This window comes from Coffea arabica, chromosome 7c, assembly GCF_036785885.1.
Source record: "Coffea arabica cultivar ET-39 chromosome 7c, Coffea Arabica ET-39 HiFi, whole genome shotgun sequence".
Lineage (NCBI taxonomy): Eukaryota > Viridiplantae > Streptophyta > Magnoliopsida > Gentianales > Rubiaceae > Coffea > Coffea arabica.
Genome location: NC_092322.1, coordinates 22,882,882 through 22,910,155, shown reverse-complemented (window position 1 = coordinate 22,910,155; position 27,274 = coordinate 22,882,882). Strand labels below are relative to the sequence as shown.

General features: G+C 33.6%; 1 protein-coding gene across 4 annotated transcripts; it reads left to right on the top strand.

Moving 5' to 3' along the window:
- The first annotated feature begins 640 nt into the window (after positions 1–640).
- Positions 641–8,200, top strand: LOC113699168 (uncharacterized). 4 transcript variants are annotated; one of them, XM_027219310.2, is made up of 4 exons: positions 641–3,004; positions 3,802–3,875; positions 4,141–4,286; positions 5,364–8,200. In XM_027219310.2, the coding sequence occupies exon 1, from the start codon at positions 759–761 to the stop codon at positions 2,697–2,699; it is 1,941 nt and encodes a 646-aa protein (XP_027075111.1). In that variant the 5' UTR covers positions 641–758; the 3' UTR covers positions 2,700–3,004; positions 3,802–3,875; positions 4,141–4,286; positions 5,364–8,200. The 4 variants fall into 4 exon arrangements, with proteins under 4 accessions (XP_027075111.1, XP_027075114.1, XP_071912703.1 ...); XM_027219313.2 differs by having other exon boundaries at positions 641–2,750; positions 5,364–8,071; XM_072056602.1 differs by lacking the exons at positions 3,802–3,875; positions 4,141–4,286; positions 5,364–8,200 and having other exon boundaries at positions 641–2,750; positions 2,841–3,008.
- Positions 8,201–27,274: the final 19,074 nt, after the last annotated feature.

Below are 27,274 nucleotides of genomic sequence, written 5' to 3'. Positions count from 1 at the left end.
AACATTGGGTCAACCAAAACCTCAAAAATCATTTTTTAATTCACTTTCTCATTTGAAAAAATTAAGAAAATTTCATCCACCATTAGCCTCGTCTTAATCACAAATTGAACAAAAAGATTGAGAGGGATTGAAGTCGCGGAGAAGAAACAACCCCATTATGGCCAATTGGAGAAAATTTTCAAACAATCTTATTACAAACCAATTGGAGAAAAATATTTACGTGAAATAAAGAATTGTTTAGATTGTCATTTATTTGCAAAAATTTGTTTTGTTGCATCATATACATGTTTTCAAATTGTCTATCTATCTTCCAATCTATTATTTTGTCTCACACATATCATATCATAAATTAAAAAAAAATCTCTTATTCAAACACACTCATTATTATTTATATAATTTAATTAGTAACTGAATTAAGTATTAATAATACAATGATTAACCTGACATATTAGTCATGTGATGATATTCAGTCCAAATTGGTTGACAATAATTCAATTGTCCTCAATTGTTCAAATTTATGAAACTATAAGAATGAAATGTATTTGGATGAAACTTTAATTGATCGAAATTATAAAACTAGAAAAATGAAATGTATTTTGATCGAAACTTTTGGACTGAAATTATCCAATATCCCAAATATTGGGGATGAAAAGTGCAGTTTTCCCTTAATACAATAGCCATTAAAAAATTGGTGCAATTAGCGGGAAATGAGTTACTAGAACAACAGAGATCAAGAATTCATCTCAGACCAGGAGACGATGAGGACGATGCAGAGAAGAGCTTCTTCCGCCATAATTGTTACCATTGCTCAGTCTCAGGAAGCAGCGGCTTCATTAGGTACTACTGCTCCTGCTAGTTGTACTACTCTTGCTTCATTTCTCTCTGCAGTCGCAAACCCTATACCCCAATTAACTTTTTACTCTGCTAGTAGTAGTAAAATTAGGTCGTCTTCTGGAAAAGCTCTAAAATTTCAATCTGGTTTGAGGAATGATATTAGTAATATCAACAGTCTTGATGATGCTCTGAGCTTGTACAAGCAGATGGTCCGAATGAGGCCTCTGCCTTCTGTTATTGATTTCACTCAACTGCTGGACCGTATTGTTAAGATGAATAAGCATTATTGTTCCGTTATTCACCTGTTTAGGGACATGTGCGTCAAGGGCATTCCAGTTAATGAGTACACTCTCAATGTTGTGATTAATTGTTACTGCCTCGTGGGTCGAGTGGATTTGGGGTTTTCCATATTGGGTGGCTTCTTCAAACGTGGTCTTGTGCCCAATGTAGCCAGCTTTAGCACTTTACTTAAGGGACTTTTTCGAGAGCATAAGGTTCCTCAGGCACAAGAATTGTTCAAAAAAATAATATACAACAAAGTTTGCGAGCCCAATGAAGTTATGTTTGGAATTGTAATAGATGGCCTGTGTAAGGTGGGAAACACTCAAACTGCCATCGACTTCCTCAGATCAATGGAAAAAGGACGAAGATCTTGTAAACCTAATACAGTTGTGTACAACACTATCATTGACAGCTTGTGCAAGGATAAAATGGTTGATGAAGCTCTTGCACTCTTCCGGGAGATGATTGAAAAGAGCTTACCTGCGGATGTTGTCAGTTATAATTGTTTGATTCAGGGTCTCTGCAGCTTAAGCAGATGGAAGGAGGTCAAAGAGCTCTTCTCTGAGATGAAGGATTATAAAATTGTTCCGGATGTCTTTACTTTTAATATAGTGGTGGATGCACTGTGCAAGGAAGGACAGGCAGAAGATGCTGAAGAGGTAGTCAGCATCATGATTCAGCAAGGTCAGACTCCCAATCTGGTCACATACAGTTCCTTAATGGATGGATACTGTTTACATTGCCGAATAGATGAAGCAGGGAGAATCTTTAATACCATGGTTACTAGTGGCCTTACTCCTGATCTCCATAGCTATGCTATTCTGATAAATGCCTATTTCAAGAACAAGGAAGTGGAAGAAGCCATGAATCTCTTTCGAGAACTTCAACACAAAGGTTTAACACCTAATATTGTTGTTTATACCACTGTCCTGCAGGGGTTATTTAGTGCAGGAAGGTATCTCAGTGCAAGAGAAGTTTTTGATGAGATGCAAGCTGCTGGCCTAAATCCTGATTTTCACACTTACTGCGTCATGTTGGATGGGTTGTGCAAGACTGGAAATGTCGATGAAGCTTTGCAGTTATTCCATTCAATGGAAGTTGATGGAGTAGATCTTCATGTACAAATGTACGGTATCATCCTTAATGGGTTGTGCAAAAGTAGAAGGCTCGATAGTGCTCGAGATCTTTTCAACAGTCTCTGCCTTAAAGGATTGGATCCTGATGTCAGAACATACACCATCATGATTGCTGGCTTGCTTTCAGAAGGTCTGCTCATCGAAGCCAAAGAGCTTGTTGAAAAAATGGAAGAGAAGGGTTGCTTGGCAGATGGTGCTACATACAATGTTATTCTGCAAGGACTCCTCAAGGGAGGTCATTATGACGATGCAATGGTCTGTTATGAAGAAATGGTTCATAGAGGATTCTCACTGGATGCATCTACTTTTTCCATTTTACTTGATTCATCTGCTAAAAATCAGAACGCTAAAAATCAGAACAATCCTTCATTACTAATGTTGATGCTGAAGATTGATCCCGATAGCAAGAAGTTCATGGATGGAGGACAAAGAGGACCTTCACATTAGTTGCAACATGTTGGTCCTGCTGTTTTTTGGCCTTGAGCAAACATTAATTAGGTTTGCATTTGATCCTGTTATTAGTTATCATCTTTGTTGCAACTGAGCCTTAGTGGAGCTCTCTTGGTGATAGTTTGTGAAACACCTCAGAGATCATCAGTCTGGTGGAGAAGCCGCATTCCTTAGGGAAGTTCAATTGTTTGGTGTGGCAATCCACAGAATTTGGTGCAATTAAGTGGATTTGTACTACTTCTTTTCAAGACTTCTTGTTTGTCTTTTCATGGAGAACCTCAATGTGGCATATCACTTAAGTGGTAACTTGAACAGGCTATTTTTCTTCATTTTTCATGGGCGTTGGTGCTTTAGCTTGCCTGTTAAGTTCAGTTTGGATAGCCACTATTTGAATTTGTTGAAAGTAAAGAATTAAATATCATCTGCAAGTATAGTTTGTGATATTCTATTTCTAGAAAAGTTTCAAGCTGTATTTCTATAATTTTGAGGAAATTTTTTTCATTTAAGAATGATAAAATTGCTACTTTTACTTCAATTGCTAAATGGACCCAAATATGCCACCAGTTCAAAAGTGTAAAAACTTTCTAGACTAGCTTCTTGCTTTGGGTTCATATTTTGAGGTCCATAGGCATGGCCATTTATTTTTTCACAACATTTGACAGAATCTGAACTTTTCAAGTATGCTCCAGGAAAAGGTATTCTGATTATTTTCCCCTTTAATTGTCAATGCTGTACCAAATTATATAGATATCCTGTAGAAGTGTGGCAAAATATCATTCTCTTGCAATAACTTGAAATAATTCATCCAAGAAACTCTCTCTCTCTCATATATTTCTCCTCATACATAAATCCATTTGTGTGTTTGGTTGTTCATTAACAATATACTTGATTATGGGATTCTTCAAGATTAATATTTGGTTGTTCCTAAGTTGCAATGGTAACTAAAGAAAGGTTTTTATTGCAAAACTGTACTTTCATTTGATCACCATCTGCAATGGTTAAAAAAAAAAGGTCGGTAATAATATAATTGGTCTAGTCTAACAAATTTTGTATCTACCAGTTTCCTTTTTCTTATTCTTGTTCTTTTTGGGTTGAGCAGGAGAGGGGTGGAATTTGTATTGCAGAGTGTGAAGATTTGACATCAGCTCAGACTGGATAGAAACAATTAATCAGGTATTAAAATGTATGGAAATAGTCATCATGAATTTTATATGTTAGAAATCAGTTAAAGCAGTTAAAACTATTTCTTAATCACTCTTGGGAACAAATCCTATGGCTCTATAATTATGTTTTTTTAAGTATCTTGTGATTAAGAGTGATGGATTATTTCTTTTGGCTGTGGAAGAAGTAAACTGTCTAGTAACTTATAAAACAGCATTAAGAATTGATCTATTGTTGATCTACCATGTAGCTCTTCTGATGTAGATTTTATTTGTAGGGTTTTGATACTGCATGCACTAGTTTGCAATGGCGACATGTGTTGCAAAGAGAATGACCGTAGCAGGTTTTCGGGTGCTGTTAAGAAGAAGAAGTCTTCTTGCTCATGTTTTTGTCCTATGGTGGGGATTTCAATAATGCTTTCTGGTTAGTAATATCCCACATTCAGCTTAAGTTTAGTTCAGAAGGTATTATATTACCAAACTGTTGTCACATGCATGGAGTTAAGTTTCCATTGAATTTGTGCTAGTTTAAAACTCAATTTAGCACATCTGATAGACGATTTAAAAAAAATGAAAAACATATCGAAATGAATCCAGAATGCTCCCACTTCTAAATATGAATGTCTAGATTCAACACAACTAGGTATAGCCCTTACCTTTTTTTTTTTTGATTAACCCATTGTGCAATCTTATTGAGGATGAGAGATATAGTAAGAGGCTAAAATCAAGTTGATTCAATTTCACAGGGAACGTGATTTGAATTTAGGTTATTAATATTTAATCTCTTTCTTTCATGATTGGGATATAGTACGTATTGGGTAAAAGCTATACGGTTCCCTGTTTTGATTCAACGTCTATTGATTGCTATCTTACCATCCTCAGATGGACGAGTTTAAACCGCAAAAATTACTTCAAATCATGTCGTACATAACATCAGTTTAAGTAGGGTTCTGAGAATTTTAAGTGCAGGTCTTAATTTGTTCTATTTTTATTTTTTGGTAACAAACATTTAAGGACAAGTCTTGCATTGAAATCTTATGAATGTGTAACTGAACATGCAATAGAACAATCTAAAAACTTCCTTCTGTGCTTTGTCTTTTTCTAAATCTCTTCTGTTTTATATGCTTTGAAATCATGTTGATTGGAAAAGATACTATCCTACAGACAACTTAATCATTGGGAAACAATAAAAGTTTTTTTCTAATAGCTTATGCAGGAGCGTTTCAAATTTTGTGCAACAATATCCAAATTGTAAGATGAAAAAACTAATATTTCTGAATTCAGAGAAAAAAGTTTGTGATAAAAATTTTCTGTAAACGGGATTTTTCTAGTAGCGTCTATTCTCTGTAGCTAGTTTAGTTTGCTGAAAAATTACATCACAATATTCGTTCCTACTGTATGCAGTACATTAATTTACTGGAAAAAGATATTCAGCGTCGAATGGAAATACTGAATGCATATCATGAATACTAGTAACCATTATTTATTATTGTTTGATAAGGTACTATTGGTCGCTGGGGTGGAAATGAGAGATATTTGTTGCTTGTGCCTGTTTTTATTGGGCTTGATTTGCAATGATAACAATGACCTTTCAGTGATTGTAAATATTTATTTGTGCCTACGGCACATGTCCTGGAGTACCTGCTTGAGCATTGCAATCTGAAAATCGTTCACTGAGATTTGAAGGCTGGAAACATCCATCTGGATGATGACATTGCAGCTTTCTTAGTGGTTACAAAACTACCACATCACAACTCAAATCCGGGGAACCATGGGACACATTGCCCCTGAATAACTGTAAAGCCTTTGGAGATGACAGATGTATTTGGTGTGACTCTTGCACAACTTGTAACCTGTCAGTCTGCAATAAATTTCTGCTTGAAGAGGACGAGGACGTACTATTGCTAGATAAGGCGAGTAATCCCATTCTTTCTTGAAATCCAGACAGACTCGTTCTGCAATATGGCTATAACTCAGGGTTTTGTATTCCTGTTATAGTCTTCTGCACATTATGAAACAGGTAAGTGCCTTGATTCAGTGGTGTTGGAATATTTAAACTTGCTTAATTGATCTATTTATTTAGCTTTGTGTCGAAGTTTTACACTATTTTTCTTGTGTCAAAGTGTTGTCGGTACACTTGTGCAATTGCAAACTAATCTGTCTTAGGCAGACTTCGTTTCCTCCTTAATTTGTTAATAGGTCCATTTCTTGAGTTGGTTGTCTCTAGCTTCAATTCTAATTAGAAGTTTCTTGTGGTGTCTGTGTCAGTTATCTTGCATCCAAACTCTTTCAGACTTACTGCTTTTATCTGCTACTATGGCTGCTACGATTTTGTTCAAGAAGAGAGTATACAAGAGAGAACCTCCATGTGCAAGCACTGAATTGCATTTCAAGGAAACACCGATCTAGATGAACTTTCGTTTAACATCCAATCCAATGCCAACTTTAATTTAAAAGAGCTTTACCCTGCCATCAATTCAATTGTGATGCTAGACCAAACCATTTGGAAATTAAATTCAAGTTTAGTTGGATGTTGAACCAAGTTCATCTGAATCGGAGCAAGAATGGATATGCAATGCCTTTTTGGAGAACTTGAGCTGTCCTATGATTTATCTTCAATAGTGCCACCAACACCACCACCACCTCCTCCACAATAATGTTCTGCTTGATTGGATTTTCTCAAAAGTGCAACTTGATTTTTTATTTTTGCTGTATGCTGCCTTATGTATATTTCATGCAGTAGCCTGAACTTAGTATTTTTTTCTCTTGTTATATGCTGTTTCTTCCTTTCAGCATTTAGTTCTCCAAAAGGATCACCTTTCACAACCTTTTGGATTCTCGTCATTTGTGGCTGTAGCTCTAGAGTGTATCAAGTACTCCACCATTTAGTAGTTTGTTTCTTTGGCAATTATGAGTTCTGGAATTTTTTTGGTATATATCTTCTACTTCGAGGAATAAACATCTTCTGCAAATAAATTGGCACTCCTTGCCACCAAACCAAAAAAACTTGTTGGTCTGCCTGTTGGTCAGTACATCCTGGATGTGTTCTGGTTTTGCCTCCTACATATAACAGAAGAATCATTGAATGTTTAGCATTGCACAATCTTATGAATTGCTTTTTGCACTGCAGTACTACTTTCTGAGTTCTTGTGAAATTGACAAAAGCTAAGTTATTGGTATATGATTTGTGTCCTTTACAAATATTATGCCAGCTTAGCTCCAAAAAAGTCCATAGAAGAATTCTTTTCCACAGAACTCGTTAAACTTCACACTAGCATAAAGCAAACTCTCATGATTATGTCTTTAGCTTTAAGGTCATTTTATCCCTCGTTCGAATTGATGGGAAGCTTTGTCAGGCATTTTCATCAATTTGTCATCTATTGGATAGACAACTAGCTAAGACTTATTGTGAATTACAAGATGTGGTAGAAAGAGATCAGAATCATAGCATTAGAAAAATTGATGAAAGTATTCAGGGCAAAAAAGTTTGTTGAGGGACTTTCCTTGTCTCTATTCCTGATATAGATGGTCTCAGTTGATGCTAAGTAAACTCCTTGCTGTGTCGGACAAATAGATGTGTTTAAATTGGTCAATAAGTTACTCTTATGGTTGGATTCTGTCCTTGCATACTATTTGTTTCTATGTAAATTTGCGTATTTGCGGAGTGTGTGAAATTGGCCAGGGATGATGTTAAGTATCCATGGACTTGTGATCAATCTCCAGAGCAAGAAGTTGCTGAAAGAGAAAAGGCTCGAGGACACCGTGGACAAAATCTTGCATGCTTTTGATGCCAAAGATATTGAGACAATCTTTTAGGTTGTCTTGCTTTGCACCCAAAGCTATCCAGAACGCAGTCAAAAAAGGCAGAATTTATAAGGACGCACCAAGGAGTGGGATTATCTGTGGCATCGGTAGGGTTGGAGCAGCTTGAAGAAGAAAGATATCGGGAAGTCTCCCTCGTGTCCTAGCAGTTTTGTTTGGGCTGATGAATCTGCACAAGATCAAAAAACTATTCAATTTTCGCAGGCAAGATAGGTCCTTTGGAGCGCAATTTGCATGCGAGATCATCAGTGGCCTGTATACCAAGTTAATGAAAAACCTCTGTAATTCTCACCCATTCAACTACTATTTCATAAGTAAACTACCCAGGGCTTGGAGCTGGAATTTTGTATGACTCTGTCTAATTCAACAAGGCTGTATTGTGCATAAGATATAGGTATTTTTTTAAAGCAGGAGTTCAGGACTTCGGTCCTATAGCTCAAGACTAATATATGTATTATGTGAAATTTTGGTGGAATTTTCCCCTATACGTTAACAAGTTTGGACATTAATTATCTACCTTGGATTTGTAAATTATTTTACTAAAAAACAATGAAAATATTTCAAATGTAATCTTTTGTGAAAATATTTTACTAAAACGGACGGATTCCGTCCGTTTGGATTCTTGTTTTTGGGTTTGTTTTTGAAAAACTGTTTTTCACAATCCAAATGCTACAGTAAATGTGTATTTCAAAAACAACTCCAAAAACACCATATCCAAACAATATATCAAAAACAACTCCAAATACATATTTAATATGTTTATTTCAATTTATATATTTCAATTATGTATAGGATATATATATATTATATTAATTTAAATATATTTATTTATACATATTATAAATATTTTATTTTATATAAAATATATTTTTATATATTTATATAAATATTATATATTATATATATTATAAATGTGTTATTATACATTTATATAAATGTTATATATTATATATATTTAATATATACATAATATATATTATATATATTGAACATTTATAAAAATGTACATTTAAACATTTATATATAAATATATGAATATATTTATTTATAAAAGTATAAATATATTTATTTATAAATATTTAAATATATTTATTTATAAATATTTAAATATATTTATTTATAAATATTTATAAATGTATTATAAATGCATAAATGTATATAAATATAAAATATAAAAATTATAAATTATAATTTATACATTTATATAATATTCATTTATAATTTATACATTTATATATTTATAAATATATTTATATTATGTATTATATATAATATAATGCATTTATATATTTTTATATAAATATATTTATTTATAAATATTTATAAATGTATAATTGTATATTGTTATAAAAATTTAAAAATTATACATTATAAAAATACTCGAAAATATGTTTTAAAAATACATCTAAAAATAATCCATAAAACATCTACAGTAAAAAGTTTTTTATATAATTTTTGAAAAACAACCCCAAAAATAGCTAATCCAAACGGATGAAAACAAAAAAAATGGGATGATGCCTTGTGCGGGGAAAAACCATGTACTAATGAGGTCACAACATTCACACCTCAGTATCTGGCGGTACGAGTCTGAGATGAAAAATAGTTGGACATCATAAGTTTTTTACCAATGCAAAAGGAGGAGTATTAGTTCCTTGCACTCGTTAACTTTAAAAACCTAATGAACAAAGGATGCATGTGTTTTACCAATGTTTGTTGCATATCTGACTCTGTTTCAGTCATGGACCGTATTTTTGTCAGGCATTCTTTCACATTAACTCTTCCAAACATCCAAAAACTACTTAAAATCACCCCCATAAAAGCACAGCAAAAATGTTCCAAAATATCCTCCCACCCACATATCAATATCTTTTTCCTTATCAACGACTAGACCTGGCAATTATACCCATAACCCAATAACCCACTCAACTCACCCACTAATTTGAGAGGTTGGGTTAGGTAAGTTGGGTATTTGGTCAATTTTGGATTGGGTAATGAAAATCCATACATATTTTGGGCGGTTTGGGTATTTGTGTTGGGTACCCATTACCCAACTTAAATTAAAAAACAAATTAAACGCAAAATGCATCAATTTTGTGGCATCAAACGCACTTGCTTTATAGAAAATAAGGGAATCATCAGCAAATAAATGTGAAAAATGTCAGGACTACCTCAAAAATTCTCAATGAAGATAACCTATTTTTCTTAAGTGCTTTTTGATTAAGTTGGAATGACATTTAACTTTCATATTTGTATCTATCAAATAGACACGTCATAATTGTTAATCTTTTTTTGTAATTAAAATCTAATCTAATTAACCGACGGAATAGGCCCTCCGGCATTCACGGACGAAATAGGTTATCTAGCATTCATGGACAAAAGGTACAAATGTTTCTACTTAAATGTGATAATAGAAAGTGATTAGAATTGATGAAGGTACAACCAAACTTGATCAGAATGCATGGCTTATACTAAGCAGATGTCTAGTTGCATAGAAAGTAGGAAATAGAAGTTGACTAGAGGCGATGAGAATGCAATACGAACACGCATGTGGACGCAGATGAAATTTCGACCTGGACGTCCACATCTACAGATGTTAGTAATATCTAGATTTTCAATAGCTTTAGCTCCGTTTGGATTAGCTGTTTTTTAGGGCGTTTTTAAAAAACTTTGCTGTAATAGAGTTTTAGATTATATTTTGGGATATTTAAGAGTAGAAGAGTTTTTAAAATATATTTTGAGATATTTTTTAAAATTTTAAAAAAATTTAAACTAATTTTTAGATTACCGTTTAGAATACTTTTTAAAAATTTTTATTGTATTTGAAAAATTAATTTTTTAAAAACACTCGCATCCAACAAATTTTTATTTTTGACTATTGAAAATTTACATGTTAGGTGGGATCCACTTGACACATTAAATGAGATCGAGTGAGATATTTGTATATTTATGTCAAACTCTTTCATTGGTTCAGGAGCAACATGTCAAATAATTACTCTGAAAGGTTAATAAAATCAAGTATTTCAAAAGAACTTAAAAAGTGAGTGTGTGTTTGTATCTGTGAGTGTTTTAGTGTGTGAAATTATATCTATCTATGTAAAAATATATTTATGTGTGTGAATTTTTTTTTGTATGTGAAAATATATTTGAGAGAGTTAATATATCAAAATCTATTATTTAATATATTGGGTCATATTTGGGTCATGGATTTAAGATAACCCAATATGACCCAACCCAAAATTAACCCAATCTAAAGTTGGACGGATTGGGTGTAACTCATTTAAATAAAAATCCAACATCAACCCGCCCAAAACCCACCCAACCGCCCAATTGCCAGGTATATCAACGACCAATCCCACCTCCCTTCTATTCGGACACCTATCTCCTCCCTCCTCATCAGTTGTCATCCGCCCCCATTCTAGTCTCTCCAACCCATCTCCCACCTCTTACCCGTCATCTCCCCACCCTTAGCCCACGGCCCATTTCCCTCTCTTTTCATGTACTTGCAATCCCTCTTATTGTCTCCCTTTCCCAATTTCGTATGACTGTCAAGTATGTTTTGAGTGACATGCTTGATTGAACAGAATTTATTATCAATTTTTGAGTTTTATCAATTTTGTATTATAATGAGTCGATCAAAGGCTGAATTTCATTCTCTAATTTCCGTCAAATGTTGCAATTTTATTACTCTTCTAATAGCCTTTACATCCTTCAAACCAACATTTGTATTAGTTTCAATGTGATTTAGAGTCATATTTGTTGTTGATAGAAGTGCACAATTATAACTTCTCATATCTGATCTAAGCTATCGTACAAAGACTGTTAGCCTATTTTTATTGAATTGGAGCAAAAAATCAAGGGGCGGGCAAACAAAAAATTGAGTTATGGAGGTCGGTTGCAATTGATTCAAACAGTGTTGTCTAAAATATATCTGCACTGGTATAGTGTGTTTATTTTGCCTAAAACATTGGTTAAAAAAGTGAATAGTTTACTGGCTTCATTCCTTAGGCCAGGAGAGACTAAGCAGATGTATGGTGCTAAAGTTAGATGAAAGGAGGTGTGTGCACCAAAACAGGAAGGTGGCTTGGGATAATAGAGTACTGAGCCATGGAACAAATGTTTGATTATGAAGTTAATACGGAACACCGGTTCAGTAGCAAGAAGGAGAATCAGTCACGATGGGCTGTTAAGATACCAACAGATGCATCCACGGTTTGGAGGAAAATATTGCAGATTAGATAGTTGGTTCAACCCTTCATCCGACACATTGTGGGGAATGGAACCAAAGCCAATTTCTGGTTTGATACATGGCATCCCCTTGGGCCATTGTATAAAAACTTCACAGGCAACCTCCTTTACAACTTTGGATGCAAACCAGTCGCCTCTGTATCATAAATTATAGTGAATGGAAGGTGGGGATGGCCTATAGGAAGGAAAGAAACAACAAAGGTAAGTGAGACTAAAAGATGCCACACCTGATGATTTTGTTCCCTTGGTGGAGTCTGAAGGCCAGATTGTGTGGGAACGATCCTCTACTGGTATTTTCAATACTAAAGCTGCCATGAAGATATTACGTGGTTCAGGGGTAAAAGTGACTTGGGAAAATTTGGTTTGGGGTAAAGGACTTGTCCCGAGATATGCTTTCACTCTTTGGCTAATATGTAAGAAAAAACTGTCTACACTTGACAGGCTGCGAAAATGGGGAGTTTCCCTAACTTCTAGCCTATGTGCACTCTGCAAGGGGGAGGAGGAAGCCATATATCACTTATTTTTTAACTGTTGTATGCCAAGACCGGTATGGACTAAAGTGCAAAACATGTGCTTGGTATATCGTGGGTCATATACTTGGGATGTGGAACTTTCATGGCTTGCAGCTCATTGGAGATCAAATTCCTTTGCAGATCAGATGAGGAGACTGGCCTTGGCTACTGCTGTTTATCATGTTTGGAGACTCAGAAATGAAGTGATTTTTCAGTTCTAAAGCCATGTGATAAACTTCTAAAGCCTGTTATCGATGCAACTTGTGTTTTGTAGTTAGTAATTAGCCAGGCTTTCCTAAAACATGTCAAAATTTGGGAGATTGTACTCCAGTGGGGAGTGGACTGGAAATGTTTGTCAGTATAGAAAGAGAATGATACAAGGGGCCTGAACGGGGCCCTTGTACTCAAGTATAGAAAACCGTTCGGGGTGATTTTGTGTAAAATGTACATGGTGTAACTCACTTTCAATAACGTGTAACTGTAGAATAAAATTTTATGGACCCCAAACATGGTGTTAAAAACAAGATATAAGATAAAATTTGGATTTTATATTTTTTGGATCAAATCTTGGCCATGAACTGCCAGCTGCTTCCTACAACTGTTCCTGCTCCTGTTCAAAGAGACTGTAAGTAGTTAGTTGGTGGATGAGAGGCGACTGCCATGTATACAAACTTTCATTACTAATCAATAAAAGTTTTTATTATTCGCCAAAAAAAAAAATTCACATATCTGCAATCGCTTTTAAAAAAATCTCTAACCAAAAAAAGAAACTATTGTCAGAAGAAAATTATCTGCTTGATTTTTTAGAGACTTGAAAATTCAAAATTATGTACTCATTTTAAGTTCTAAAATAATTGTGTGTGTGTCTACGTACACACACACACACACACACATATATATATATATATATATATATATATATATATATATATATATTCTTATTTCAATTAAATACTTTTTTTCTAGGTAACATGGCTAATGAAAGAGAATTAATAGGGGTCAATAGATGCTTGAATTTTACCCATTTTTATATCTAACTCTTCTCCAATCAATTTATTTGTAATTTCTGTGTTTCAACAAAGTTCTATCTCTTCTAATAAATATGGATTATATAATTCTGAGACAACCGATTGCTTGCTCTTAATTTATGACTTTAACTAATGTCTGAGGGTCCATGTGTGAGTTTTGAGATATGGGTCTCGGAAGATGATTAATGGGCCAAAGAATAAAAGGAATTATAAAGAATAAGTCAAACCACAAGCTAATTCATCAATCAAGAAATGCAGAATGCAGGGATAAAGGGGCAAATAAGGCAATGGAGAATGAATAAAAATGAGCAGCAGTGAGAGTTCAAATTCTTTGGAAAAGAAGTTGAAACTCCAGAATACTCGAGGGTCAAATCCCCCCTCCAATCTACTTCTCCTTCCCATTTATAACCCCTTCTCTATGGCTTTTTGTCATTCTCGTATCATTTCAGTATCATGCTACATGTTTTTCATTTCTTTACCCTTTCTTTTTGGATCGTCTTGCACTAGCTTACATGTGCTAAGATCTTTTTGGATTAACTGGTTTTGGACTCCAAGTATGGTTTTATTGCAACCGCTTTTATTTGCTAGTGCCACTACAGTAAAACATCTATAAATTAATATTAGATAAATTAATAATCTCTATTAAATAATAATTTTTTTCGTTTCTGACTTGGACTGACGAGTTAAATTAATAAATTCGTTAAAATAATAAAACAGTATTTTTTTTTTTGAAAATCTTACATGACCCTTTGGTCCCATTAATATCATAAATTAATAGTTCACTAAAATTACATATCATATTTTCCTTAAAAAATATGAGTCTACTATTAATTTTTTTCTTAAAATTTAAAATCTACCTAAATCTCATCCCTAAATTTTCTTGTTACATCTAAAATTTCGAATTCTTGCGTCTTAATAAGAAATTATGAAGAGTTATTGATGCTTTGAGTATTTCGTTGCACGTAACAGGCTCTAAAGTTATTGTATCATCCTCAAATTTTGAATTTTAAATGCAGAACACAAACTCAATCCATCGTACTTCAGTACTTCTCCCGTCCCAATTATTTGGTCTTGTTTTGTGAATCCAATTTTTAAAAAATAATAATTTGATTGCGTTGTGTGCTTCTCTTTCTAATTTTATCCCCGTAATTTCAAAATTTGAATTTGAATAGTAACATGTATATGATTAGAAGAAGGGACTATGTTGGAAAAAGAGATTAAAAAGTGCTTTGACTTTCTCGACACAACAAATATTTTGAGACATTTCAAAATAGAAAGTATGACACTTTTAATAGGATCGAGGGAGTACAAAATTTTAAAGTTTCTCCATCATCAATTCTTCACCAAAATCCTTTCCATGCACCTTCTATCTTCACCCTAAGTTCTTCATTTTACCAACAATGGAACACAATCTGAAAAGAAAAGAAAAGGAGCAAAACTATACTGTTTCAATGGAGATAATACAAGTAATTTTTCAGCTTTCATAGCAAAAAGAAAACAGAAAAGCTAGTGCAGTAGTTGACAACCAATCAAATATTGAATATATATATATATATATATATTTTGCTGCAAAATCTAGAGATCTGCAAAAATGACTTTCGTTCACTGAAGTTAAGGCTGAAATTTATTTGTGGTTTCCAAAGCAAAGGCACAAGCAAACATCAAATTTGAGTATAATTGCATAGGTCTTTTGATACTTATCTACAAGATCTTGTCAATATCCGGATTAGATTGGAATTGCTAGATATGAAGATTTTGCTCCTTAAAATCATCTTTCACAGCTTTCACTCTTTGTTACTTCCTCTGTTCATCGTCTTCATAATCTTATCAAAGCTTTAGAGTAGAATCGAATTTGTGCAATCCAATTTGCCTAAAATGATCTACAACTTCTTCTCGGAGAATGGTTGAAGTTGAAGTTTGGAGACTAAGTGAAAAGCCTTGGATCTGGAAACTATTTTTTTCTCCAAAGCTGGATTGTTCCTACTTTTTTTCTGTTTTGCATTTCTTGCAAATATTAAAAAGAAAAAATACAAGTAGACCTGGCAATTATGCTCAAAACCTAATAACCCACAAAATCCGTCCACTAATTTCAGAGGTTGGTTGAGTAATTTGGGTGTTGGGTCAATTTTGGGTTGGGTAATAGAAACTCAGATATATTTTGGACGGGTTGAATATTTGTGTTGAGCACCCATTACCCAACTTAAATACATTATACAAGAATGCAAAAAGTATAGCAGCTACGCAAATGCCAAGGCCACAGCCGTAAAGGAGGCATCTGCAGTTCCGAGAACACTTTGTACAGCAAGAGCAGAGGCATAGAGCATAAAGGGAGGCTGGAAAATGGCCAACAGCCCAGATTTGACAGCAAATTTTCCCGTGCAACAGAAAATTATTAAAGCTTATTATATGGCTGCTTTATGCATAGCTGCGGGCTGACCATGCATTACACAGTTCTCGTGATCCAAGTTTTGTTGTAGTACTAAGTACTTTATATCCTAAGTTTTCAACAGCACACTTGCAATACATATGTACCCAAGGAAGTGAAAATTGGAAAACTCTAGTCTAATGAATTACTTTATTGAAAATGGTTACCATACGTTTAGGTGTAATGGCAGGAGGCAACGTTAACTAGCACAATTTCTCAATTTGCAAATTCGGAAGTTATCTTTTAGGATGTTTGTGTTTATTTCTAGTTTCTAATTTCTCCATTTTACAATGGCTCAGATGTGTTATCATGCATGATTCTTTTGTGTTTATTTTTTGGGTCAAAATTTCAGTTTATAACTTTTTTTAAAATGTGATTGGGTATGTTTGTATGTGTAAAAATAATGTATTTCAAAAGAATTTAAAAAGTGAGTGTGTGTTTGTATCTGTGAGTGTTTTAGTGTATGAAAATATATCTATCTATGTGAAAATGTATTTATGTGTAAATTTTTTTTTGTATGTAAAAATATATTTGAGAGAGATTATGTATTAAAATCTATTATTTAATATATTGGGTTATATTTGGGTCATGGGTTTGAGATAACCCAATATGACCCAACCCAAAATTAACCCAATTTAAAATTGGACGAGTTGGATGTAACTCATGTAAATGAAAAGCCAACATCAACCCGTCCAAAATTCCCGTCCAATTGTCAGGTATAAATACAAGTAAAGGAAATCCATTGACCCCAGTTAGGAGAAATGACGTGGCTGCTTCAATACCATACGATCTTTAGGTGGGTCCATGGACTGAATTCACCCAAGTTTTTGCCTTATCATGGTAATCTAAATCACTGATTCGTCTTGAGTTTATCAATACCTCCTTCATTTAAATGATCATTTAAGTTCTCTAATGCTATTTCTTCCACAGAACTCTAGTTGACTAAATGAGTGTTTTTTTATAATTATAAGTACGTTCAATAAATTAATAAATTATTAATTTATCGATTAATTAATACCTCTTTAAATTAATAGAATTTGTACTGTCCCAAAGTTATTAATTTATTGAGATTTTATTATAGGTGCAAAATGCCAATTTCTAACAAAACCCCTTTTTTCAATATCCAAACATGGACTTTGTTCCCAATTCAAGTCATACTAAGGTTGTGCTAAAAGTCGGATGGACTCAAAAAATTTTTTTTTTTTCCATATCAAACTGGCTAAGAGCTCAAAGGACTTCCAGTGTGTCCACACTTGAATAGGTTACTAACAATTGAAAATAAAATGAGTGAATGTATAATTATTGTAAAATTTACTTATTATTTCAAAGAAAAAACTTGTTATTTCTTTTGTTAATGTATTATACTATTTAATGAATCTTATCACATCGTAATTAATTTTAAGTGTAAAAGTTTCTAAAGACTAGCATGGTAGTTAAATATTTAGAATATAGTAATTTTCTAATGCAAATATAAATAATATATAAAAATACTGTTGATGAATTAATCCACACGTTAAATACTACTAGTTTCACAAAGAAAATCTCAAGACTGACACCCGAAATAAAAAGTTAACTTATATTTCACCTATAGATTATCTATGTTGAAATTGGAAAATTGAAGAAAAACGTATTCAATGTAGGATTAATCTTTCTTAGACTGACAGTGTATACACTATCAGCATTGGATGAATGACAACTATACAAAATTTGAATTTGAAATTCAATTTTTACGCATATGTCATAAATCCAACGACGATAGTGTACACACGGTCAGTGTAGGAAAAATTTACTCATAAATGTACATCCTATCTTTCCTATCTTACTATCTTCAAGGATGGAGTTACGCCCAGTAAAGGTGTATGGTCCTTGTGATTTTTGGGTTTTTTTGTTTCAATTTGGACACTTTTGTCTTTTCAAATGGTTCGATCTACTTTCTTGTGTTTTCTCGGTTGTTATTCGCCAAAAGGAATCACATGCTTGCTACCAATTTACCCCCCATTTTCGTTTATATTCCTTGCGGGGTGAGCTTGTGGGGAAACGGCTTTTTGTCATGTTGTGCTCCAGATAATTTGCCACTTGGCAACATGCACTATAAGATGTTTTCCCCATTGCTTGTTGGTCTAGCGAGGTATTGAATGCCTACACTCGTGTTACATATTGTAATTTTTTGTTTAAAGCTTCAAAGATTTTTCTTTTCTTTTACTTAATCATTGATATATGGTGAATTTGTCAACTAAATTAAAATTAAAATTTAGTTCAATGCTTAAAAAATGAAAAGGTTTGTTATAGGTTTTGATCTTTAATTTGACGAGTTTATGCTAGAATAATCTTGCAATTTGTTATTAAGCTACTCTTACGTTTCAATTAGATACCGATGTGTATTTTTTATATTTTATTTGTTATTTTTGTTTTAGATTTTAAAGATTTGATTATTGCTTAACTAATGATTGATATTTGCTGTATGTGTCGACTAATTGAAATTGGATTGAGTTCAAAGCTTTAAAAATGAGAAGGGTCGTTATGATTTTTGATCTTTTGCTTCCTTGAATGATTATTATGTAGTTTACAATAAATTTATACTAGAATGAACCGTTTTTAAGTTTATAGTACCACAATTCTCACGGTTTGTTATTTAGTTATTCTTAATCTTAATTCTCTCTTTCTCTTTTTTTTTTTTTAAATTGTGATTTTTTAATATGTTGCATTATCCAATATTAGTTGAAGAGGCACACTCCATAAGTGTGCAAATTAAAAACAAAGCTTGTTTTTGCAATAAGATAGTAGGATTTTTTTTATAAATAAATAAATAAATAAATAAATATATATATATATATATATATATATATATATATATATATATATATATATATATATATATATATATATATATATATATATATATATATATACAAAGGTAGAAGTTATTAGAAGTTTGATTTGAAACAAAAAAAAGTTATTGAAAGTTTTTTTCAGAGGAAGCTATTGGAAGTTAGAATAAAAAAATTTACAGAAAATTGTTGAAATTGATTAGCATTATTAGTTTGTTTGTGGTAATTATATGTACAAATCCTTATTCATTTCGCGTAAAACTGAAATAATAAATAATAACAAAAAATTTGACACCAGAGGCAAACTCATGTGCTTTATACATACGTAAAAAGATTAGTAGAGAACATTATTTAGCAAACTATTATTAGAGGCATAGCTGACTACTAAAGAAGACGATGTCGTCTCGGTACCGAACCCCTTTCCTTCACATTTCAGATTTCAAATGATGAGTGATGACGGTGACGATGAAGAGAAGATGTTAGCTTGCGGAAGCAATTTTTAACACATATAAAAATATGTGGAAAGAAAAAGAGAACAAATACACAACAAACACTTAATAATTTATTTAATTCAAAATTCAACAATAACAAATATCAAGCCGTTTCACTCATGACAAGTCACAAACCACACTATGAGATTTTCTCAAGCATACCCTTCAATACTCACTCAACTCTTCAAATAATAACTTACCAGATTAGCAGTATTTATTAACTCTAAAATTTTCTGAAACAAATACAATTGTAAACCGAAACTTACTTGGAAATTAGCTTGATATTTCCTAATCTAATATGGAAACTAGACAAACAAGACACCAAAAAGAATTAGAAAACTAAATACAGATTGGTTTAATTTTCTCCATTACCTTCCTTAAACCAAACTCTTTATTGAAGCAGGTCCAACTCCATTTCGGACTTGAATTTCCATGAAAAATTTAGTTGCAGTGTAAATCACGTAAAACACCAATTTACAATGAATCTCTAATTTCATCTTCACACGCGGTAGTGGACGAAACTTATACTTCTCGAACAATTTCTTCATTTGATCACTTCTCTCAAAAAAGTCAAACATGTTCACCCATACTCCATCTAATGCTCCGTAATATAATTTAGTCATGCTAGTAATAAAATCTTCCAAAATAAAAAAAAATCATAACTTTTACCACTAAGGTTTTCAACATCACCATATTTTCCTTTAGTTTTTCAATACTAACAACTGCATCAACATTAGCAGTATTACAACCTTCAACTAAATCGTCCACTGCATAATTGAAGTCAACCAATTCCATCACATGATTTTTCTTTTCAAAAAATTTATCAATCTCGACAAAATAAACAATTTTTACATCGTCATGATCTTCAGGCACATCTTTAACTTCATCAATAGCTTCACCTTTTTTCCCAACCACATGTGCAATTTCATCTTGAATCACAAATTCTTCATCTTCATGTGTACCCACAACTTTTACAATTTCTTCTTTTTTTGTCTCATCAAAAAATTTTATTTCTTCTTCTTTTTCGTCACAAATTTCTTCTCCAACATGACCATAAATTTTATTAAAAATTTCCAAGTTTCCTTTACTGTCTTTACATGTATGAATTTTTTCACTACATGTAATTGGATTTGAGTATCGAGATAGTAGAATGCCTTGCAATTCAATTGTATATTCCTCTATAATTGTTTAACTGCATCGCTTGATAATTCTGTACCTGTTATAGGTTCTGTGAACCCCTTTTGGATAATAATCCAATTCCAATATTTTTGAAAAAATTATTCATCATCGACCTCCAAGTCTCAAAATTGTTTTTATCATCAAAGATAAAAATAGGACAATATTATAAATAATACAGATCCATACTTTAACTTCACAAACAAGCCCCAAACCCCAATTTTGCGAAGGTTCAACTTACGATATCTCTGAGTCATCAATAAACTTAGCATATCTAGCCAACTTACGATATCTCCAACTTAGTATTTGTATTTGATTTTTTTTTTAGTATCCGTGGAAGGGTTCAAATTCAAGACCTTTTACTTATACGTTTTTCCTCGAGCCACTCAACCCTTCTCTCCCCTGATATTTGTATTTGATTAAATATAAAAGATGCCACAATTCATTTCTCATTATAAATATTTGTTTTCCAGCAATATCGATGAATTTACTAATGTAACAATTAAATTCATACCGGGGGTGCATCTTCTGTGAATAGTAAGCGCAGGTGGGGACGATGGGACGAACAATGTTGGCAAAATTTGCCAGTAGCCCCGGGGTTTGTTTGAAAATACCGAGGGAAAAATACTGATTTAGTTTGAGATATTTCAAATTAGTGGTGGTGTTCCATTTTGAACCGTCAGCTCATCAGACCAAACTATATTGGAATCGGACAGAATCAGTGTCACGCCCCGAGCCCGCACGTGCCCGTCACATGACATCCGCCGTACTCCCAAGTCCCACTCAGGAATACAAGACTACATTAACTAATTAACTTTGACAGTGCTAAATAATTTAACTAAATAAAGTGCGGTACGAATTACATATAAAAGGAAGTCTACGAATAATCAAGACGTTCGTACATTTATTCTCCAATAGAAACAGCGGAAACAAAGGTAAATAAGACCAACAACTGGACGTAGCCAGCCTGCCAACTTCTATTCATCTAAAACTAATAAAAGTCATCCTCAGGGTCTTCTACGTAAACCAATTCATACTCTTCAGAATTTGCAAAAATGGTAAGATGTGGGTTGAGCGACACATCGCTCAGTAGATAATATTTACCCCTCTATTGGACCATGCACTTTTAATTTTATAGATACATATATATATAAGTACAACTCAAATCGTTTGCATATTATTCACATCCGTAATTTTGGAAGTAACGTTATTTATAAAGCGATCAGTAGTAAAGAATGAGAAGCAATTTAAAAGCATCTTATTGATAGTTGTACATGAGAAATCGTAAAGTCACAAATCATTTCGTCTCAAGTTGCAAATCTCTTCATATCCATTCGTAAATCAACTCATATCAGTTCATAAGTCTCATTTCAAATCAGTTCATACATCATTCCGTTAGATCAGCTCATAACAAGTACATGCAATGACTGGCTACTGAGTACTCAGCCTAGAGATTAGACCCCTTCTAGGTGGCGCGACCAATAGATTTCATGACTATCGATTGATCTCATTTCATTCTTGGGTCAATCGGCCGGACTTTATACCAGGCTACCATGACCTTACCAATCGGCCGGATTCTATACCAAGCTACCATGATCTTACCAATCGGCTGGACTTTATACCAGACTACCATGGCAATTAGACAGAACTATAGCTCCTACCGTCTATTCCATGACTGCTCTGAGCTTTACTTGTCAAAATTCATTTCATATATCCTATACATAATTCTTTGCTTTCATAATAGATTCAGCTCATTTGTATATAAGAACATATCAAAACATTTCAAATAAGTCACATGGTCCATTTTTATATAGTAAAATATCGCTTTCATAAATATCCAAGTAAAGCATTTAATCAAACATCTTTTGAGTCAACACAACAAAATGTGATTGAAAACAAGAATTTCATTTTGCACAATTGAAATCTTAGAAGGGTAAGTACCACCTACCTCTGTTTGGCTGCTCGAGTGGAACTATCTTAGGTCCTTGTATTGTACCTATCAAATGAATAGGTTCCCTAATTAGTTGTTACTTCCTATAGATGCATAAATATACAACCTCTAAGTAAGTAAAAGATTCATATCTAGACCATTATACGGACCCTAATAGCATTCCCCTCAAATCGGACAATTTCTATTTTTGGAAAGTTTCTTAATTTGGAAAGTGTACCTTTTGCAAGGTTTCCTAATTTAAAAGAGAATAATTACTCATAAGCATGTTAATTATCTTGACTACTATCTTATTATATATATTTATAATTTATAATTATTCATTATTATTATTATCATCCTCATTGTCGCTAATTTATTTTATTACCACTTATATATATATATTAGATAGTTACTATTACCTTTCCCTTTATTTCCACTTTTATACGTGTATAGGTGTTATTATTATTTATGTATACATGTACATTTGTATGTATATCTATATGTGCATTGACTTGTTATAATTATTATTGTCTTAGTTTATTCCCCTCGTATTTTTGTCTTCGCTTATATCCCCCAATTTATTTACTCCATGTCCATGTTGTTATTATCCTTACTATTATCGTTTATTAATTATTATGTACTATTATTGTTATGATTATGATTATTATTAATATTAGTGTTATCGTTAGTATTATCATTTACTCTTATTATTGCTACTACTATTATTATTATTATTTTAAACGTTTCTTTTAACAATTTAAAATTTATCTCACCTCGTCTACATTAACCTCATAAGACTAAAGCAAGGTATTTTAGATTTTTCTTTAAACATCTTAGGCATAATAGATTAAGTACAAGTTTTACATGACCAATACTTCAATTCTAACAATTACTTTAAATTGGGTCCTGAATTTTAATACCCATGATAAACTATAAAAATGGACTAGTTATATTTAAAATTTATTTATTAAATATTTACTAATTTTATACTATATTTTGGTCCACCTCTGAATTGCCCCTCTTTTTTTTTTTTTTCCTTCCTCCAGTAGGACCCATGGTTGGCCAAAAGGCCAACCATCTTTGACCATGGTCGCCAGACTTTCTGGCGACCCCTTGTTCTTCATTGGTTGGCCGAAAAAGGCAACCATTGCCTTTGCTTCTTGTCGCCAGCACCTGCTGGCGACATCCCTTTTTTTTTTTTTTTCGTTTGGGTCTTTCGGCCAACCTTGCAATTCCTTTCTCTGCCGCTAGTGACGGCGACTCACTCTTTTCCCCCTTGTTTTTTTTTTCCCCTCTTTTGTTGCGTTGCGGAATAGCAACAACAGGTCAACGGCAGCCGCCGCTGCTCCTCCCTCCTTTTCCCTCCTTTCCCCCCCTTTTTTTTTTCTTCCCTTTAACAGAATGGGTAACCTATTCATCCCAAGATTATAACCTATCACCCTATTCCTACTAATCCAAACATGAATCCTCCTAATTTCTTATAGAAACGCATATATCAATATGTATATAACAATAATATATATCCATAAAATCTTTAGGATAATTAATGCAACTACTAGAACTGAAAGAGAAGTTTGCGTGAACTTGAGTCTTACAGGGTTAGGTGCCTAGTCGCCGGATTGATTGACGGTGTCGCCTGTTCTTCCTTCTCTCCTCTCTGACGGTTCTTGCTCTAGGGAGGCAGACGAAAGAAAGGTAAGGCTAGGGTTATCTCTCTGTCTAGGGTTTTAATAAAATCCTAAACCTAGCCCTACTTATATTAGAACCCCTTATCCCATCCTATAGTTATTTTATTTTATTTTTCCCTTTTTACTTGGTAACTTTATTCTTTTAATTGGTTGAGAAAATAAAATAAACAAAAAAATAAGGTAATAAAATTGGTGCCACAGTCGTGGGTTTCACAATCAGAACTTGAAATGGAGAGATTACCGTGGTTAAAAATCGTGATTTTGGTTCTCAAAAATACAGCCAGAGCACAAATTGCTAGTTTCGATTCCAGTTAAAAATGTCATCATAAAAAAAAAATAAAGGATAAGTTTGGACTTGGAGTTGGAGCATCGAGGCTATTGATCGTTCCGACGATAGGCATTTGAGTTGAAGGCTTATCTAATAGATATTGAACTAGGCTTTTCTAATAGTCACTAAGGATGGCAGCGGGGCGGGTGCCCGTAGGTACCCGTCGCACAAGGGTAGAAATTGGACGGGGGCAAAAAATTTTCCCTCGCCTTAAAACGGGACGGGGGATGGGGCAACATACACCCGTCCCCCGCATACAATAAAAAAAATATATATATACATACATACATATATATATATAATATAATGCTAAATTTTCAAAAGTTACACCCTTACTTGCAACATTGGTCAGGTGCCAACTAAAGATTTGACAATTAAAGAGGGTATTAGAGAAGGTAGAGATCCCGAAACAGTTTTTTCTATCATAAGCGATACACTTGCTGTATCTATGATTGACATGTGAGATTATAAGTGAGAGTGTAGTGGAAATATATCAAGACTTTAAATCTTGAGCCTTCTTCCATGTGTCATTGATTTCCTCCTGATGATTCTCCTGGTATATGAACAGGTAAGCCAAGTCACCAGATGGCAATTTTACATTAGTCTTTAACTAATTGCTTGAATTTGCTTCATTGAATTTCTCTATGCTAGTTTTGCAATTTTACGTACTAAAAAAAACAAATTTTTATCCAAATTTGCTGTATCATATGATTTATTTTGAAATTCATCATTCTGAGCAGTCCATTTATTGTGCTATTTGCTTTCTTGTTTTTGTAGAATTCTTATCACAATGAATTAGTTTGAAAATCTAATTGCATCTAAAAAGGGAATAATTCACCAACTCCGCAATCAATGAATATTGAATCAATTGACTTGACAGATGCAGTAGAAGAAGATGAATATGAATTTGAAGGAGGAAAAAGAAAATTAAAATTAAAATTTGGGCATATTTTGATAGAGAGAAAGGTGAAGATGGCATTTTTTATGGTGTGTGCAAGTATTGTAAAAAAAAAAAATACAAGACAGGGAGCACTTATGGGACGAGTATTTGCATGATCATTACAAACGGTGTGCTAAAAAGCCTAAACAAGATATTAGGCGAATATTACTCCGAAATAGTAGTAAAAGAATGACGACAAACAAGAATTGCACAATTGTATTATTGTAAGTGAATATTTATGATAAGTTGATTTCTTCCCCCACAGGAGACCGTTGGGGAAACAGGGCGAGGGATAGGGGGTGGGAGGGCAAGGGGCAGGGGATAGGGGGAGTTATTTGACAAGAGGGCTGGGCTGCATTGCCACCCCTAATAGTCACCGCTTCCAACTATTTTTTTTATGAGTAAAATACCAAAAAACTACTTGTGGTTTGACAAATGATCAATTTAACTCCCTCTGATTTGAAAACCTACACTATAACTTCCCGTGATTTTGATTAAATTAAAAATTGGATAGATAGCATCAAATCTAATGGTTATATGTGAAATGTCAATATTACCCCTACTATATGTAAGATTCTTTTCATTCAATTTTCAATTTACTCGAAACCGTAGGAAGTCATAGTGTAATTTTTCAAACTAGAGAGAGTTACATTGAACATTTGACAAACCATAGAGAATTCATTTATATAGGGGCAATATTGATATTTTGTGACGCCCCCACCTTTCCCTAGGCGAACCCTAAGGTATCAGCGGGACGCCTACCCAACTCTCATCAAGATTCACGCATTCGTTCAAGTTTAATATAGAGCCACAGAACATCTAATGACTAAATAAGGAGTACTTCGAATATACAAGTCACAACTTCTAAGGTAAAAGTTATCATTACAATCCATCAACCAGAAGTAACAAAATTACACTTTAAGAGTCACCAAAAGTTCATACAAAAATACTAGCTTCTACCAAATCACTAGTCTAGGTCCTCCAATCCACCTCTAAAGCTTGTTAAAGAAAACAAAGTTAATGGGATGCACGAACGCTCAGTGAGGCCAAGAAAACAGACAAGCAAGCACGTAACACCAATCAATCAAATAACGTGTTTAAAAGCAACTTTAAACATGACATTTCATTTAAGTGCACAAGTAGGAATTTAACACACAAGGAGGATACAGGATCTCTCAAGAACTATTTCCACGTCTCGATCAGTTTGCCATCGGGGTTGACCCTTCGTCAACCCAAGTAGTAACACGACTGTAGTGCTCCACTTACTTCCTCTATCCACCTAACACCCACTCGGATCCGGAATCAAACATGTATAAAGTGGCGATATTATTCGAGTATGCCTAGCAAGATCTCAAAAGATCAAACTATAATGTTTCCCAAGGTTCACCAAACTCCTCGACCAAGCCCTTGTCGGCTTGAGTTACAAGGTTGGCCAATAGGTTGGGGTGCCTCCCAGAAGTATAAGTGGTCGATGAGACATCGCTCCAATCGATTTAGAATTGTTTATGGCTCTGAGTCGGTATGAGAAGCACCTCCCACCCGAATAGGGTGTGGTACATGCTTCCACTCGATGCTCACGAGTTAAACATGTTCATCTATAAGAACAAGTCACATATATTCATTTAACAAGTATCATGTAATCAGGAGAGAGAGAGGACGAGGGCGGTAAAGTACACCCTCGCTTCGACAAGTTCACGTATCATGTATAGTACTTGTACACATATCATTTCAAACATATAAGCATTTAACATGCACTTGACACTCACCACAAGTCAAGAGCAAAAGAAGAGTGAAGCGAGAAGCCAAACGAGCTCTTCGGCGTCTTCGTGACCACCTGAAACATGTACAATTACAATTACCTAGGTGCTCGACCAAGGTTAAGAAGAAAAACATTTTCTCGCTACCCACTCTCAAGGTCACAAGTTCGAGTCAAGTTAAAGAAGCTTTTCTAGCTAAAACGTTGGAATAATGCTCAAGAGAGCTCAAAGGTTGTTTTTGA